Source organism: Sardina pilchardus, chromosome 12 (assembly GCF_963854185.1).
Source record: "Sardina pilchardus chromosome 12, fSarPil1.1, whole genome shotgun sequence".
Classification (NCBI taxonomy): domain Eukaryota; kingdom Metazoa; phylum Chordata; class Actinopteri; order Clupeiformes; family Clupeidae; genus Sardina; species Sardina pilchardus.
In genome coordinates, this window is record NC_085005.1 from 31,372,307 (window position 1) to 31,389,806 (window position 17,500).

At 43.9% G+C, this 17,500-nt stretch overlaps 1 protein-coding gene and 1 long non-coding RNA gene across 2 annotated transcripts in view; one reads left to right on the plus strand and one right to left on the minus strand.

The window, feature by feature from the left end:
- LOC134097451 (unconventional myosin-VIIa-like) overlaps positions 1 to 17,500 on the plus strand; it is a 63,139-nt gene that overhangs the window by 6,828 nt on the left and 38,811 nt on the right. Inside the window, exons 7-11 of the mRNA XM_062550323.1 lie at positions 646 to 799; positions 7,599 to 7,675; positions 11,285 to 11,404; positions 12,350 to 12,492; positions 13,811 to 14,021. Coding sequence (XP_062406307.1) covers positions 646 to 799; positions 7,599 to 7,675; positions 11,285 to 11,404; positions 12,350 to 12,492; positions 13,811 to 14,021 — 705 coding nt within the window. The remainder of the gene's footprint in view (positions 1 to 645; positions 800 to 7,598; positions 7,676 to 11,284; positions 11,405 to 12,349; positions 12,493 to 13,810; positions 14,022 to 17,500) is intronic.
- Positions 4,245 to 6,065, minus strand: LOC134098408 (uncharacterized). Its single transcript, XR_009941031.1, has 3 exons — positions 5,931 to 6,065; positions 4,947 to 4,994; positions 4,245 to 4,385 (listed from the first exon to the last, which is right to left on the minus strand). It is a non-coding gene; the product is annotated as an uncharacterized LOC134098408 (long non-coding RNA).

Genomic DNA, 17,500 nt, shown 5'->3' on the forward strand with positions numbered 1-17,500 from the left:
AGATTAGATGATGCTACACTATAGAGAACACACCAAACACCAGATTACTGTCAGATTAGATGATGCTACACAATAGAGAACACACCCAGAATACCAGATTAAGATTAGATGATGCTACACAATAGAGAACACACCAAACACCAGATTACTGTAAGATTAGATGATGCTACACAATAGAGAACACACCAAACACCGGATTACTGTAAGATTAGATGATGCTACACAATAGAGAACACACCAAACACCAGATTAAGATTAGATGATGCTACACAATAGAGAACTCACCAAACACCAGATTACTGTAAGATTAGATGATGCTACACAATAGAGAACACACTAAACACCAGATTACTGTAAGATTAGATGATGCTGCACAATAGAGAACACACCAAACACCAGATTAAGATTAGATGATGCTACACAATAGAGAACTCACCAAACACCAGATTACTGTAAGATTAGATGATGCTACACAATAGAGAACACACCAAACACCAGATTAAGATTAGATGATGCTACACAATAGAGAACACACCAAACACCAGATTAAGATTAGATGATGCTACACAATGGAGAGAACACATCAAACATAACACTCTTAACCGTGTGTGTGTGTGTGTGTGTGTGTGTGTGTGTGTGTTGTAGAGCGGTTGTATCAGCTGTGAGGGCAGAGATGACGCTTCTGACTACACACGCATCCGCTCCGCACTGAAGATCCTCACCTTTGGGGACCGAGAGTGCTGGGACATCTTTAAAATGCTCGCCGCTATCCTTCACATGGGCAACATAGACTTCCAAGGTACAGTAAGTGTGTGTGTGTGTGTGTGTGTGTGTGTGTGTGTGTGTGTGTGTGTGTGTGTGTGTGTGTGTGTGTGTGTGTGTGTGTGTGTGTGTGTGTGTGTGTGTGTGTGTGTGTGTGTGTGTGTGTGTGTGTGTGTGTGTGTGTGCATGAGAAAGAGAGTTTCTGGTGAGACTGATGAGTGTGTGGTCTAACTGTTTTGGGAAGAGAAACATGGGAAATAGACTTGCTGGTTTTAACTCTGATAATAATCTTGCTGATAGTTTAAATAGATTTTCTTTGAGATTTGATAAGCATCATTTCACTGAACAGGTTGACAATTTGAGACATTAGACTAAGTTATCCCCTATAATAATACTGATATTAACATTGGGTTTGCAGTCAGGTTACTCAAGCAGACTCCTAGTAGGATGAGCCCAGATCAGAACTGTGGAAAGGTGCTTAACCCTCATGTTGTCCTCAAATCTTACCGACGTTCGTTGTCCTTGGGGTCAATTTGACCCCAGCTAACAAAACTCTCAAAAAATGATTGAAATCATTTTTTTTACCTAGTTTTTTTTGTGGTAGGTACTTAACAAGAGTGTAATAACCACCATCAAAAGCCCTAAAAAACAATCCCACCCCCCCACACCCCTTTATGAACCCTGGAACCCTGGCTGGCAATATGGCCAATCCAGTGTCAACAGCCCAAAGGCTGAGTTTTTGGACTTTTTCAGACCTGCCAAAATAACTTATATGTAATATGTACTTGTTTATGTAATAATGATAATAAGTACATGTTCTCATACTATTACAGTAATAATATTCATATTGTGTCAAATATTCATTTACCTCATGTTTCATAAAAATGGGGTCAAATTGATATGGAAGCCCATTTCCGCCAGGGAGATAAAAAAAAAATTGAGATAAAAAGTCGAAATTTTGAGATAAAAAGTCAAAATTTTGAGATATAAAAGTCGAAATTTTGAGATAAAAAGTCAACATTTTGAGATAAAAAAGTCAACATTTTGAGAAATAAAAGTCGAAATTTTGAGATAAAAAGTATAAAACCACCAATGGTTAAGGCACCTACAGATCCTTGAACATGGAGTGGCATCGTTACGTTACGTATTATTTCAAACGAATGTACACAAATGATGAAATTATGGCAGTATTAGCTAAGGAGCATGGTGTGGTGCTGAGCCGGCGGACTTTAGAAAGATTTTTGAGAAAGAACAAATTGTGGCTCAGAAAGAACAAGACAGACCCAACAGAGGTAGCAGCTTTCATTGAAGCGCAGTTACAGACTTCTGGCCAGTGCCATACATTAGGCTACCTTAAGCCGCCATCTGGGTCTTCCGTTCCCTCCAAGCGTGACAGATGTAAATGGGCTTCCATACAGATGCGCAGTTCCTTTGTCATAATTTTGACTTTGTATCTCAAAATTTTGACTTTTTAATCTCAAAATTTCGACTTTTATATCTCAACATTTTGACTTTTTATCTCGAAATTTTGACTTTTTATCTCAAAATTTTGACTTTTTATCTCAAAATTTCGACTTTTATATCTCGAAATTTTGACTTTATATCTCGAAATTTTGACATTCTATCTCAATTCTTTTTTTTATCTCCCTGGCGGAAATGGGCTTCCATAAATTGACCCCAAGAACACCAACGTAACTATTTTTTTTACAGGACATTGGAAACATATTTTTGTGCAAATTTCATGTTTACTCTGTTGTACCCTTCAAATGAGGAAAAGCCATGAAACTTGAAGCAAAACAAAAAAAGTGAACCATATATTTTATGATGTTAAACATTGTTTGGGGTCAAATTGACCCCAAGGACAAGATGAGGGTTAAGATAGCCTTCACACTGGTTCCGTTTAACTGGACCGTACCGAGTGTGATGACTCCCTCCTAGTCTTGACCCAGCTGCTCTACGTTCACATTACGGTTCTGTTGCGGACCCGGAACCAGAGTTCGGACTGCATTCACATTAGCAACAATAACTGAACCATGTGTCCAAACAAACTTGGGTCTGGACTGGAACAGAGAAACACTCCATTGTTGTCCCTGTTGCAAAGTGCTCCAATCTCAAAGCCCTGAATGATTTTAGACCTGTAGTCCCCACTTTTCTAGTCATGAAGTTGTTTAGACCTAGTCCCCACTTCTCTAGTCATGAAGGTGTTTAGACCTGTAGTCCCCACTTCTCTAGTCATGAAGGTGTTTGAGACCTGTAGCCCCCACTAGTCATGAAGGTGTTTGAGAAGGTGATGAAGCAGGTGATTCAGGCACAGGTGAAGGTGCAGAGGTCCGTAGACCCCGTGCACAGAGCCATAGATAGAGAGAGTTGCGACACTCTTTGAAGTCGCCGCCGCGCCGTCACGTGGTTCATGTACGCTACAACAGTTCTAACCAGCCCTGGCGCTGCCATGTTATTTCTATGGGATAGACAGCAATGATCACGAGAAACATCGAAACATTCCAAACACGAGTTCAATTTGAAGTGCTATAACGTTGGTTAGCATGTTTACATTAGTGCCCATGACATATCGCAAGTTTGCTCTGCAAACATCGTTCTGAAATAGTCTATTCTGTGGTAGCTGACACTGCCATTTAGCCTACCTCTCGGCATCAGCTCCATTCCTGGTTCCGTGATTTGCCTGTTTGTCGTCATGCATAATAAACTTACATTGTTGAAATGTATGTATTTTGTATCCAATGTTACCGTGGGTATTTGAGATGTTCAGTGATCCTCTCCAGTTATTTTGATGAGATGAAGGTGGCCACCCTAACTATATAGGCCTACACACCCACAGCCTTCACAATTTTAGGAGTAAGCCATGAACATCTATAATATATGGCAACCAGTAACAGGTTATACGTTAAAAGTTAGATCAATGCAGTCAATTTGTTTATTTTAAGGAATAGCCTAAATATGGCCACCACACAGCCTTAGTAATATTTTCAGATTAAGCCATAAACATATGTAAATACATTAACAAAGAACGATAAATAACAGCCAAAATGTTAAAAGAGTGTATGTTAAAGTTAAGTTTGTTCAACAGTTCGTTCAGGACACCCACTGTTTCGATAACATTGTAACTCAATACGCAATCATCTGTTTCAAGAAAGCACTTAGAACAGCATAAAAAGGATGACTGATACATTTTGAGTTTTCAATTTGTTTATTACATTTTCAATGTGTGGAACTAGTAGGCTATGTTTTAACAACATCAAGAACAGGAATACACACAGAAAAGGCTTAAGGGAGATATGGTGAGACTGCAATATAAAAAGGAGGGTTAACACCCATTTATATTTTCAAAGACATTCTGAAAAACATTTCAGATTCCCAAATCTGAACAACCGTACCGTGTGTACAACTAAGACATTAATGTGCAAAGGATGCTGGACATGCACACCTACAGTACAAGAAGGTTAACTGTGGAAGATGTAGCACATTTGGCTGGAGGTGTGACAGGAGGTGTTGGAGATGCTGAGGTTGGACGGGTCCCTTCGTTTGGACCTAAACCATAAAAAATGACCTTCTCTGATAATTTCAGTCAATACTACACACCCGTCTTGTCCTCTGCATCCTTGGTCCTAGGCAAGAATAGGCACAGTGGAAAATGGAGAGAGCAGGTAAAAGTCAGTGTATACTTGGTACAATACATTCACAGATGCCACATCAAGGTATTAGCATAAACAAAAGCAAAAGGCCAGCAAGAGTTTTACATACACGGCTGACCCCTTCAAGGTTGGTTGGGGGTGCCACACCTTATAACTTTTATAACACCAATGATTCCCAACAATATCTTTCATGGCTATTTTGAGAATAAAAAGCTGACAGGCTATAAGAAATCACTGCACTTTAGCCATTGCATTCATCAACACAAGGAGACTTTTCTTATTGTAATAAGAACAATACTGAGGGTAATCAGTAACTGACTTTGTGAGGAATGCCAGCATGCTGTACAGACAACAATTGGGATTGATTACAGTATACCCACTACAGCTAACTAGACTAGGCTACATCATTGCAAACATTGTTCTTATTCTATGGATGGACCTAATTCTGCCCTTAGAGCATCATTAACCTACACTTTTCAGTTATCCATACAAGGTAAAAAAAAAAAAAAAAAAAAAATATTATAGCCTACTTACAAGGACCACTTAATTGAAGACAATGTCTTGTCACATCACTTTCAGCATCTGCAAGATAGTCATTGCAATCAAAATTATTCCATCAAAAACATCGACCTGCTATGGTGATATAGACCTCAGAAATGTACATTCAATGTAGTATTGACTGCAACCTGACATCCAACAGCAGTTGAGACAAAAATAAGTACTGCACTGTACACGCGCCCCTATCCCAAGCTCTAGTCTCGTGCCACTGTCCCGACTCCAGCAGGACTGGACAGTTAGGCAAGTGACACACGGCAGGAGAGTATAGTACAGTTTTTGCTTCTACAGCTCCCCTGGCCTGAAGTTCATAATTGAAATTTCTGTTGTGAAGAGATGTACCCGAGTTCATATCATGCTCTCTGATCACAAGTTTAGCTTCAGGTTCACTTCATAGTGCCATGAAACATTCCATCTAGCAAGCTAACAAGCTAGATCAGGTCTAAATGAAATGTCATCCCATTAATTAGTTCCACTGTTCATCTGAAGAACAACTTAATCACAAACTCGTTGATAACGAGCACATCTGATGCCATTGCATGCATTAAGATCACGTTATGTTCCCCCTTCATTGCATTTCGAATGTGCGTGAGCTGACTAGCTAACATTAGCTAACGCCATCAGGTTCAGCAAATAGGATTATAAATGTCATACAAACTCCTTGATAACCCCATATATTATCTAACGTTGCTCTACTACAGTAGCGTAACCAAGTGTGATATGTCTGACATTCCTTATTGACATAGGAACATTACATTTAAGCTAGCCTCCCTCCACGTCTAAGGTTAGCTTGGTAGGCTAACGTAACGTTATGCTCTGAAATTTCGGTCATAACTAAGATACAAAAATAACAGTTAAACGAGCAGCACAAACAACTCGAATAACACTACGAGTACATACTGGTACAGTTGATATAGGAAATATATAACAATTTCAAAAAAGGTCGTGCTTTCGTTTACTTACCGCTGACAAAGTTAGGCAGACTCCAATGGAAGTGAATGAGGCAAACTCCGCGAATGTCACTGTTAAGAACTGTTGAGCTCTCCATAACGCGGAAGTAGCCTGAAAAAACGTCCGCCATTGTTTCCTATGGAGGTCTATGGGAGTGTCGCCACTCTGTTATATCTACCGCTCTGCCCGTGCAGTTTGCATATAGAGTCTGCACAGGTGCCATTAACATGCTCAATTGGCTCATATGATGTCACTGTTGCACTTCCTGGTTCTCTAGAACGCTGGACTTCTGGACTATGGCAAAGATCCTTAAGGCGTAGCAAGATACGTCGTCGTAGTTCATGTCTATGGGCGCAAAACGGGGATCACTTCCTCTACATAAAGAGGCGCGTCATTGCGTGTCAGACGTATTCATGGGTTTCATCAGGTCCCTTTCCACAGGTGTACAAAATCAAGCACTCGATTATCAATGCTTGATGATGTTCCAAAATAATCTTGCTGCTCTTTCAAGCCCTCTACATTTATTAGTTCTAATATGGAAGTAACACACACAAAGCATACATTTCAAGGAATTGAATAAAAACATCAATGGAATAATGGAAATATGTCGCTGCTCTCATTAAGTTACCCCAGCGCCATCTGATCGTCGTTAGCACAAATCAGGATTTGGTTCAGCTGGCTGGCTAATGTGTTGTCAAGGTAGAGCGTACGTAGCAACCGGCCAATAAGCAGAATAAACAAGAGGGGCACACCTGATATAAAGTCGATTTTCTCCAGACGGGAATGCTCAAAAATGCTAAAAAGGTACCTGAAGTGGTCAGAAGGGGTTGAGGGTCATGAAACCGTGCCCAAAATTCACATTCCTAACTCTAGAGAATGGAGATTTTAGCTTATAGTTGAAATTCTGATCTATGTCCATAGACTTCAATGGAACAGTTGCTGCCTCTGCTCTGCATAAAGGGGGATTTTGACCCCCCCTCTTGCAATTCGGGTTCCAGGAAGTGGCTTCTCATGAAGTATCTTGCTCCGCCCTTAATTATCTTTGACTATGGCTATCTTGGCCTCTCCTGGGAGGGATCTGTATTTCATTTCATGTACTGCTCCTTGTCTATCTGTGTTGTAATGCTGTCTCCATTGCTATTCATTAACTTGTGCGTTGTGTTATTGGTTGTGTGCGTCTTAATACCTGGCTGCAACTCACTGGAATTCCCCCCTGTTGGATAACACACTTGACTTGTGCTGTATGTGGGAATTATTGGCCCTTCCCAGTTAAGTTGAGTAGTCAAGTCAAGTAAATTAACACGTCACCAATTTAACTGGTGTAAATTTGCCAAGCAGGAAGAACCATGTTTAACTGTAGGCCCATTGTTCATGATCAATAATGTTTGATATCATATCAAAAAGATCTACTTAAAGGAACATGGGGACTTTTTGGGAAGTGTGTGTGTGTGTGTGTGTGTGTTTGTTTGTACATTTGTGTGTGTGTGTGTGTGTGTGTGTGTGTACCAACTACTGCACCAACAAAGAAGATAGGACTGCCTCACTGTGTGTGTGTGTGTGTGTGTGTGTGTGTGTGTGTGTGTGTGTGTGTGTGTGTGTGTGTGTGTGTGTGTGTGTGTGTGTGTGTGTGTGTGTGTGTTTGTATTTGACTCTAACTGTGTCTGTTCCCTGCTGCTGTAGGCTCTGTCATGGAAAACATGGACAGCAGTAGTATCTCAGCCTCTAACCACTACACCATGTCTGCCAAGCTACTGGAGGTAGGCACCCATCAGCCATCTACTGATCCTAATCCTAATCCTAATCTCAATCTCCACTCACTTTTTATCCTAAACAATCTTACATCGACTCTTTTTCACTATACCATATCTACCAAGCTGCTGCTGGTGGTCACTAGTCAGTATCGCTAGACAGTCACCTTCATTAGACCTGTATATCTCCTTCTCCCTCTCCAGTGATATTACCACCCTCTCCTTCTCTATCTCCAATGATACTATATCCGCCTCCCTCTCCCCTGATACCATTTCTATCTCCCTCTCCTTCTCTATCTCCAGTGATACTATCTCTGCTTATCCTATTTCTTCACACATCTTATCCAGTCATCTTATCCAGTGTTCTAGTCGGTAGAGTGAGGCAGTCCTGTCTTCTTCGTTGGTGCAGTAGTTGGTAGAGTGAGGCAGTCCTGTCTTCTTCTTTGGTGTTGTAGTCAGTAGAGTGAGGCAGTCCTGTCTTCTTCTTTGGTGTTCTAGTCGGTAGAGTGAGGCAGTCCTGAGTCTTCTTCGTTGGTGCGGTTGTCAGTAGAGAAGTTCAGTAGAGAAGGAGGGACTCGCATACAGGCAACAAAACACAGTTTAGACTCTAAACTTTAGAGTGACAGGTTGACTGAAAATATGTTTTGTTAATTGTCATTCTTTTACGGCTGTGTAGAATTCAAAAGTGCACAAAAGTGTAAAAGTGCGGTCTCGGTCCATGATGGACTTTCCTCAGTGTAAATAAAAGCAACACCTTCCCATGTGTGCGTCTTCTCCAGGCGGAGCTAGCAGGGAAACAGCCGTCACCAGCCCTTATCTATCACGCTCTGGCTTCAGCTCAGCCACACCTTCAGCTCGTGTCCACACACACACACACACACACACTCTCTCGCTGTCTGTCTCTCTCTCTCTCTCTCTCTCTCACACACACACACACACAATCCCCTCCCTGGTCTCACATCGCACCTCGCCACCTGCCCCTTATCTTATCTAATCTTATCTGTTGCGAGCTCATCGCGTGTCTTCCCTCTGCCAATTCACATTCCTCAAACAACACTTTACACACTTCCCCATACTCTGGTGGAGCTACTGACACTTCACACACTTCACCATACTCTGGTGGAGCTACTGACAGTTCTTTCAGATACTTTAAGGTTAACAACTAAACGACACATACTTCAGTTAGAGAGCTCCTAAGAAGTTCTTAGCACTTAAGAGCTTCTTAAAGAATCTGGGAAACCCGGCCAATAACATTATAAGGAATCAAACGTTTAGCGATCATGAAATAATACAATGCATGATGTCAAAAAGCAGGAAGATAATTAAGAGCTGTGGTTCCACTCAAGCTAGGCCTACTTGTGCACATAGGCTATGGAAGAATCTAGCAAGTAGGAAGGTTTAAGTGGATCACGTGATAGTGATAGTAAGACTTCTGGAAGGCCAACATAAGTTAAGCTTGCTTTTGATATACTGTAGTACAAAGACGTGAAACTGGCATTCTAAATAGTGATTTTGTTGTCTTTGAAAGGTTCTCTTATAGAAGCATTTAACCGCAAACCGCATTTAACACCCACTTTTACAAGGCGGAAATATTAAGCCGCAAGACAGATGTGCGCTTTCATGGGCTGTTTTAGTGCGTACAGGAGAATACCTAATTAGGCACATTGTACGCTTCTCCTCCATCTTTTTACATGAAACTCCCGCTTTCTCCAGACTCACCCATGAATGCATTCTCAGCTCCCGCGACAGGCAGTCTGCGCTTTTACCTCAGTGCGGCCTGTTTGTACATACCTTATCATTTCTTTATGCGCACGTTGCAAGTGGGCGCAAAAACGCTAGTACATCTGGCCCAGTGTGTGTTAATATTTTGTTAAAGTTCATATTTTCAAAAACGTCCTCACAGCAGGGAGCATGTGCGTGACTGCCCTAAACTGCTCATGAACTCCTCAGAGTTACAGTGTCACCGAACCAGTGGAGCGGAAACTGCCGCGGTTAACGACTAACTGTTAACGGTAATGTGTTGTTTTTATACGGAGGCCGTGTTAGTAATGAGTTCCTGTAAAAGTCACACCACTGAGACAACCAAAGGTCAGAGCTCAGGGGAAGTGCTGTACACTTAACCTCCCGCTCCCGCCATAAACCCAATGGGCTCAGCTGGATTCATCATACGCACTAGAAAAGCACTCCAACCTGAAGCCTTTCTGAGGCGTTCAAATCTTTTTATCCATGCGGACCACAAGCTTGGTTGAAGTCGAACGGTTTCGATGGTGTGATGGTGAATATGTTGTCCATACTGTGTGCTTTTTGCTAGTCGCTGGCTTGTTAACTTTCACCGACTTGCGCCTTCTCTTGGTCCACAGGTCACCCGTTTTCATTGTCCACACCAAAAAACTTCTCCAACTCGTTATCTGTGCCTCTAGACTCCTTGTGTCATGAGTTATGAGCTTCTGACACCTTGTATTGTTCCTCTAGCTATATATTTAAGGACACAGCGATCAGGATGCAAGCGGCCTAGATAACTTTCATTATTACTTCCTCCTTGGTTGTCATACACCTGAACCTAAACTATTCAGATCGCCACCATTCCATGCCATTACACCTCCAAGCGAAAAACATAACCGCCTCCTGAATCCAGACGTTGATACGGATCACTCCCAAAATGTAATCGTTGGGTCATTTCAGACCTTCCCTGAATCTAAAGGGATCGAAATCCATCCATTACTTTTTGAGTTATCTTGCGAACAAACAGACAAACAAACAGGCAAACAAACAGACAAACAAACAGGCAAACAAACAGACAAACAAACAAACAGACAAACAAACAAACACCCGATGAAAACATAACCTCCTTGGCGGCGGTAGCAACAAACACTGGATAAACTCAATATACAATTCCATTATTCTAAATAAATAGTGCTTGTGTGTGTTCTGCCCCGAGTGCTCAAGGCAATGGCAGGTTTACTGAGTCGCCATAGAAAGAGAGAAACAGGTGTAGGGAGGAGAGGAGCAGGTGTAGGTGTAGGGAGGAGAGGAGAGGAGAGGAGGAGGTGTAGGTGTAGGGAGGAGAGGAGAGGAGAGGAGGAGGTGTAGGTGTAGGGAGGAGAGGAGAGGAGGAGGTGTGGGGAGGAGAGGAGAGGAGGAGGTGTAGGTGTAGGGAGGAGAGGAGGAGGTGTAGGGAGGAGAGAAGAGGAGGAGGTGTAGAGAGGAGAGGAGCAGGTGTAGGTGTAGGGAGGAGAGGAGAGGAGAGGAGGAGGTGTAGGTGTAGGGAGGAGAGGAGAGGAGGAGGTGTAGGGAGGAGAGGAGAGGAGAGGAGGAGGTGTAGGGAGGAGAGGAGAGAAAGAGAGAGGAGAGGAGAGGAGAGGAGGAGGTGTAGGTGTAGGGAGAAGAGGAGAGGAGAGGAGGAGGTGTAGGTGTAGGGAGGAGAGGAGAGGAGGAGGTGTAGGGAGGAGAGAAGAGGAGAGGAGCAGGTGTAGGGAGGAGAGGAGAGGAGAGAGGAGGTGTAGGTGTAGGGAGAAGCGTTGAGATTATGGACTAATGCTGGTGCACCACGGTCCATGATTCAGGTGTGTGTGTGTGTGTGTGTGTGAGTGTAATCACAGTGTTTGTGTTGTTTCTCAGGTGGACAATGCCACTCTGGACGTCAGTCTTACCAGACGAACATTTTCAACCAATCGGGAGCGAGTTTCTAAATCTCTGAGTTCTGATCAAGCCAGAGACACAAGAGACGCCTTTGCCAAGGTACACACACACACACACACACCATAACCCCCCCCCCCCACACACACACACACACACAGACACACACACACACACACACACACACACACACACACACACACACACACACACACACACACACACACACACACACACACACACACACACACACACAGTTTACTTCTTTATTTGTATCCACAATTAAGAATAAATATCACATAAGGATACAAATTTGACAGATGCAATAATTGCTCAGACAATATTCAGTCATGTGGTTCTGCTGACAACAACCAGGCTCAGTACAGTAGTGTTAAGGGTATACACAACACCTCCTTCTCCAAATGTGGCGACTTCCAATAATGGAAGAGATTGAACATTACTTAGAGAGTTGTTTTGCTTTCACTTTTGTAAATCCCACCATCCTGAGTCCTCTAGTGACAAGCTTATGTACATGGCCCAAACTTCCAAATGTGAGCACAACATATTGGCATTTATATCCAAAACTACAAATCTGCTGTACAAGAGGTTGGTATTTCACAAGCTTTGTTAAATAGGCTTCCTCAAGACATGGGTCAAAACATGGGTCAAAACAACATCCTACTTCCAATATGAATACACTCTCATTGCTTTCATCAATGACAATAATATCAGGTCGGGTGGCATCAGTATCAAACACAGGCATGACACAAGGAGAACATTTTGGGCTTAACAAAGCAGTTAGTATGTATTGACACTGTAGGTGGGAAAATGGAAGGGATACTTTTTGATATAATGTCCACAATCCTGTCATGTCGGGATATATACAATGCTTATATACACAGACACAGACACACGCACACACACAAACAGTGTGAAAGTTCACTGTACATGTTGGTGTAGAGTTGGTGTGTGTGTGTGTGTGTGTGTGTGTGTGTGTGTGTGTGTGTGTCAAGCAGCCCTCATAGTTAACACATGCATTTCTTTTAGGCCATCTACTCCAAGATGTTCCTGTGGCTGTTTGAGAAGATTAACGTGGCCATTCACAAAGTCCCAAGCAAGGGCACGGGCACGGGCTACCAGTCCATCGGCCTCCTGGACATCTTCGGCTTTGAGAACTTCGTCTCCAACAGGTGAGCTGTGTGCTGACCACAGGCCATGCTGTGGTCAAACGCCTCTAGCCTGAGTACAGCCCGTCATCTTAGCTGTCATTTCATCAATACTTGCACACAAAACAAGATGGTGAATTAGCATGCATGCAGACAACACTACTCCACAGACAGGGGACCAATGAAAGTGAACAGTGAAGGTCTTTGAAGGAATTTTACATTTTACAGTTTAATTCCTTATTATTATTATTGCTGCTGCTGCTGCACTATTACTGCTACTACTACTACTAATACTACTACTACTAATAATACTACTACTAATAATAATAATACTGCTACTACTTCTACTACTACTGCTACTACTGCTACAACTCCCAGTACTACTACTACTACTACTACTATTATTGTTGCTACTATTACTATTTATATTACTGCTACTACTACTACTACTAATACTACTACTACTAATAATAATACTGCTACTACTGATACTAATACTGCTACTACTGCTACTACTACTGCTACTACTGCTACAACTCCCAGTACTACTACTACTACTACTACTATTATTGTTGCTACTATTACTATTTATATTACTGCTACTACTACTACTACTACTGCTACTATTACTACTAATGTTACTACTATTACTACCACTACTACTGTTACTAGGGTTGCCACCTAGGTGTGACAAAAAACCTGGACATTTCGGCAACCCAATCAACCCTTTTCTTATAATCAGAGGCGCCCCTTATCCATCTAACCCATGTACAAAATTGCCCTTGTGCAGTGAAATTGGAGCTATATTAGTTTTCCTTTAAGTAGTTACTTTAAGTGGTTAATGTCAATGGATGTATTTACTAACTGTTATTAGTAGGTCTAATATTATTTTGCTCCAACAGTAATATAATTTTGATACTTTACAAATTTTACGCAGCATCATGTAGAAAAAACAGTCAGTGTCCAGGGAGGATCTTTTTCCCATCTGGACAGACCATTAAAAAGAAGGACAATCAGGTGAAACCTGGTCCGGTGACAACACTAACTGTTACTACTACTGTTGCTACTACTACTCTGCCCTACAAAGCCAAAGAGTTGTATCTGCGGAAATTCCAAATCGAGAAAAACAGCTTTTTTCTTTGTCTTACATTGTATTTTAGCAGATACTGTTATATAAAATGAAAGCTCCTTTATCTTCAGGAAATGTTGTAATACACTGATCAGAGGATATGATATTTTATGATATGAAATCAGTGTAAAAAAACACCTAAGGCAGGACTTAGGAAGCCATGTTCTGGAGTTAACTAGAGCCGTGTTCCCATGTTCCGTCACTCCCTTGCAGCTTTGAGCAGTTGTGCATCAACTACGCTAACGAGCAGCTGCAGCAGTTCTTCGTGCGGCACGTCTTCAAGCTGGAGCAGGAGGAGTACACGCTGGAGGACATCTCCTGGCAGCGCATCATCTTCACCGACAACCAGCCCGCGCTGGACCTGCTGGCGCTCAAGCCAATGAACATCCTGTCCCTCATCGACGAGGAGAGCCACTTCCCCAAGGTTAGAACTCGCTCTACAGCCAATGAACATCCTGTCCCTCATCGACGAGGAGAGCCACTTCCCCAAGGTTAGAACTCGCTCTACAGCCAATGAACATCCTGTCCCTCATCGACTAAGAGAGCCACTTCCCCAAGGTTAGAACTCGCTCTACAGCCAGTGAACATCCTGTCCCTCATCGACGAGGAGAGCCACTTCCCCAAGGTTAGAACTCGCTCTACAGCCAATGAACATCCTGTCCCTCATCGACGAGGAGAGCCACTTCCCCAAGGTTAGAACTCGCTCTACAGCCAGTGAACATCCTGTCCCTCGTCGACGAGGAGAGCCACTTCCCCAAGGTTAGAACTCGCTCTACAGACAATGAACATCCTGTCCCTCGTCGACGAGGAGAGCCACTTCCCCAAGGTTAGAACTCGCTCTACAGACAATGAACATCCTGTCCCTCGTCGACGAGGAGAGCCACTTCCCCAAGGTTAGAACTCGCTCTACAGCCAATGAACATCCTGTCCCTCGTCGACGAGGAGAGCCACTTCCCCAAGGTTAGAACTCGCTCTACAGCCAATGAACATCCTGTCCCTCGTCGACGAGGAGAGCCACTTCCCCAAGGTTAGAACTCGCTCTACAGCCAATGAACATCCTGTCCCTCATCGACTAAGAGAGCCACTTCCCCAAGGTTAGAACTCGCTCTACAGCCAATGAACATCTTTTCCCTCATCGACTAAGAGAGCCACTTCCCCAAGGTTAGAACTCGCTCTACAGCCAATGAACATCCTGTCCCTCATCGACTAAGAGAGCCACTTCCCCAAGGTTAGAACTCGCTCTACAGCCAATGAACATCCTGTCCCTCATCGACGAGGAGAGCCACTTCCCCAAGGTTAGAACTCGCTCTACAGCCAATGAACATCCTGTCCCTCATCGACGAGGAGAGCCACTTCCCCAAGGTTAGAACTCGCTCTACAGCCAATGAACATCCTGTCCCTCATCGACGAGGAGAGCCACTTCCCCAAGGTTAGAACTCGCTCTACAGCCAATGAACATCCTGTCCCTCATCGACGAGGAGAGCCACTTCCCCAAGGTTAGAACTCGCTCTACAGCCAATGAACATCCTGTCCCTCGTCGACGAGGAGAGCCACTTCCCCAAGGTTAGAACTCGCTCTACAGCCAATGAACATCCTGTCCCTCGTCGACGAGGAGAGCCACTTCCCCAAGGTTAGAACTCGCTCTACAGCCAATGAACATCCTGTCCCTCGTCGACGAGGAGAGCCACTCCCCCAAGGTTAGAACTCGCTCTACAGCCAAAGAACATCCTGTCCCTCGTCGACGAGGAGAGCCACTTCCCCAAGGTTAGAACTCGCTCTACAGCCAATGAACATCCTGTCCCTCGTCGACGAGGAGAGCCACTTCCCCAAGGTTAGAACTCGCTCTACAGCCAATGAACATCCTGTCCCTCGTCGACGAGGAGAGCCACTTCCCCAAGGTTAGAACTCGCTCTACAGCCAATGAACATCTTTTCCCTCATCGACTAAGAGAGCCACTTCCCCAAGGTTAGAACTCGCTCTACAGCCAATGAACATCCTGTCCCTCGTCGAATAAGAGAGCCACTTCCCCAAGGTTAGAACTCGCTCTACAGCCAATGAACATCCTGTCCCTCGTCGACGAGGAGAGCCACTTCCCCAAGGTTAGAACTCGCTCTACAGCCAATGAACATCCTGTCCCTCGTCGACGAGGAGAGCCACTTCCCCAAGGTTAGAACTCGCTCTACAGCCAATGAACATCCTGTCCCTCGTCGACGAGGAGAGCCACTTCCCCAAGGTTAGAACTCGCTCTACAGCCAATGAACATCCTGTCCCTCGTCGACGAGGAGAGCCACTTCCCCAAGGTTAGAACTCGCTCTACAGCCAATGAACATCTTTTCCCTCGTCGACTAAGAGAGCCACTTCCCCAAGGTTAGAACTCGCTCTACAGCCAATGAACATCCTGTCCCTCATCGACTAAGAGAGCCACTTCCCCAAGGTTAGAACTCGCTCTACAGCCAATGAACATCCTGTCCCTCATCGACGAGGAGAGCCACTTCCCCAAGGTTAGAACTCGCTCTACAGCCAATGAACATCCTGTCCCTCATCGACGAGGAGAGCCACTTCCCCAAGGTTAGAACTCGCTCTACAGCCAATGAACATCCTGTCCCTCATCGACGAGGAGAGCCACTTCCCCAAGGTTAGAACTCGCTCTACAGCCAATGAACATCCTGTCCCTCATCGACGAGGAGAGCCACTTCCCCAAGGTTAGAACTCGCTCTTCAGCCAATGAACATCCTGTCCCTCATCGACGAGGAGAGCCACTTCCCCAAGGTTAGAACTCGCTCTACAGCCAATGAACATCCTGTCCCTCATCGACGAGGAGAGCCACTTCCCCAAGGTTAGAACTCGCTCTACAGCCAATGAACATCCTGTCCCTCATCGACGAGGAGAGCCACTTCCCCAAGGTTAGAACTCGCTCCACAGCCAATGAACATCCTGTCCCTCATCGACGAGGAGAGCCACTTCCCCAAGGTTAGAACTCGCTCCACAGCCAATGAACATCCTGTCCCTCATCGACGAGGAGAGCCACTTCCCCAAGGTTAGAACTAGCTCCACAGCCAATGAACATCCTGTCCCTCATCGACGAGGAGAGCCACTTCCCCAAGGTTAGAACTCGCTCTACAGCCAATGAACATCCTGTCCCTCATCGACGAGGAGAGCCACTTCCCCAAGGTTAGAACTAGCTTTACAGCCAATGAACATCCTGTCCCTTGTTGACGTTGGAGAACCACTATCCCAAGGTTAGGTGGTCTAAAGCCAGTAAGCCACTAAGCATCCTGTCCCTCATTGACAAAGAGAGCCTCTCTCGTTTCATTTATCCATTTTCCAAAGCAACTTATATATTTCAATTAGGTTAGAACTCATCTATTGGACACATCTCCATGATGTTTTTCTTTCAATCCAAGCCTAACAAAGATTAAGGTTCATGATAAACTCCATGGAAGTTGTTATGTTCCTGTTACTAGGATACTAGTACTAACACACTACTACACTTAAAAGGTAATTTATCCAGTAATGCAATAAAATCATTCTATTTATTTTCCTCATTGCAAATCACACCAAATAAACCTGTCAACATTTGTGCCACCTGATGAGATGATCCTTTCATTGTTCTTTTATTTCCAAAATGGCCGCTGTATCATTGATTGTTCACACATGATTTTATAAGCCTGCTGGCATTCGAAATGGCCACTACAGTATATCATTGATTGTAGACACATACTTTTATAAGCCTGGCAGCCTCCAAACAGGACAAAGGTGCGCTTGAGACATGCATCTGATTACTGTTGTTTCCATGGAGATGTTCACTGTCCGTGATAGGGAAGTGTTAGAAACAATCCACGGTGTTCCGTACAGTCTGCCCCCTCGGGATCAGCGTTTTGTTACATTTACCCCAGAAGGATG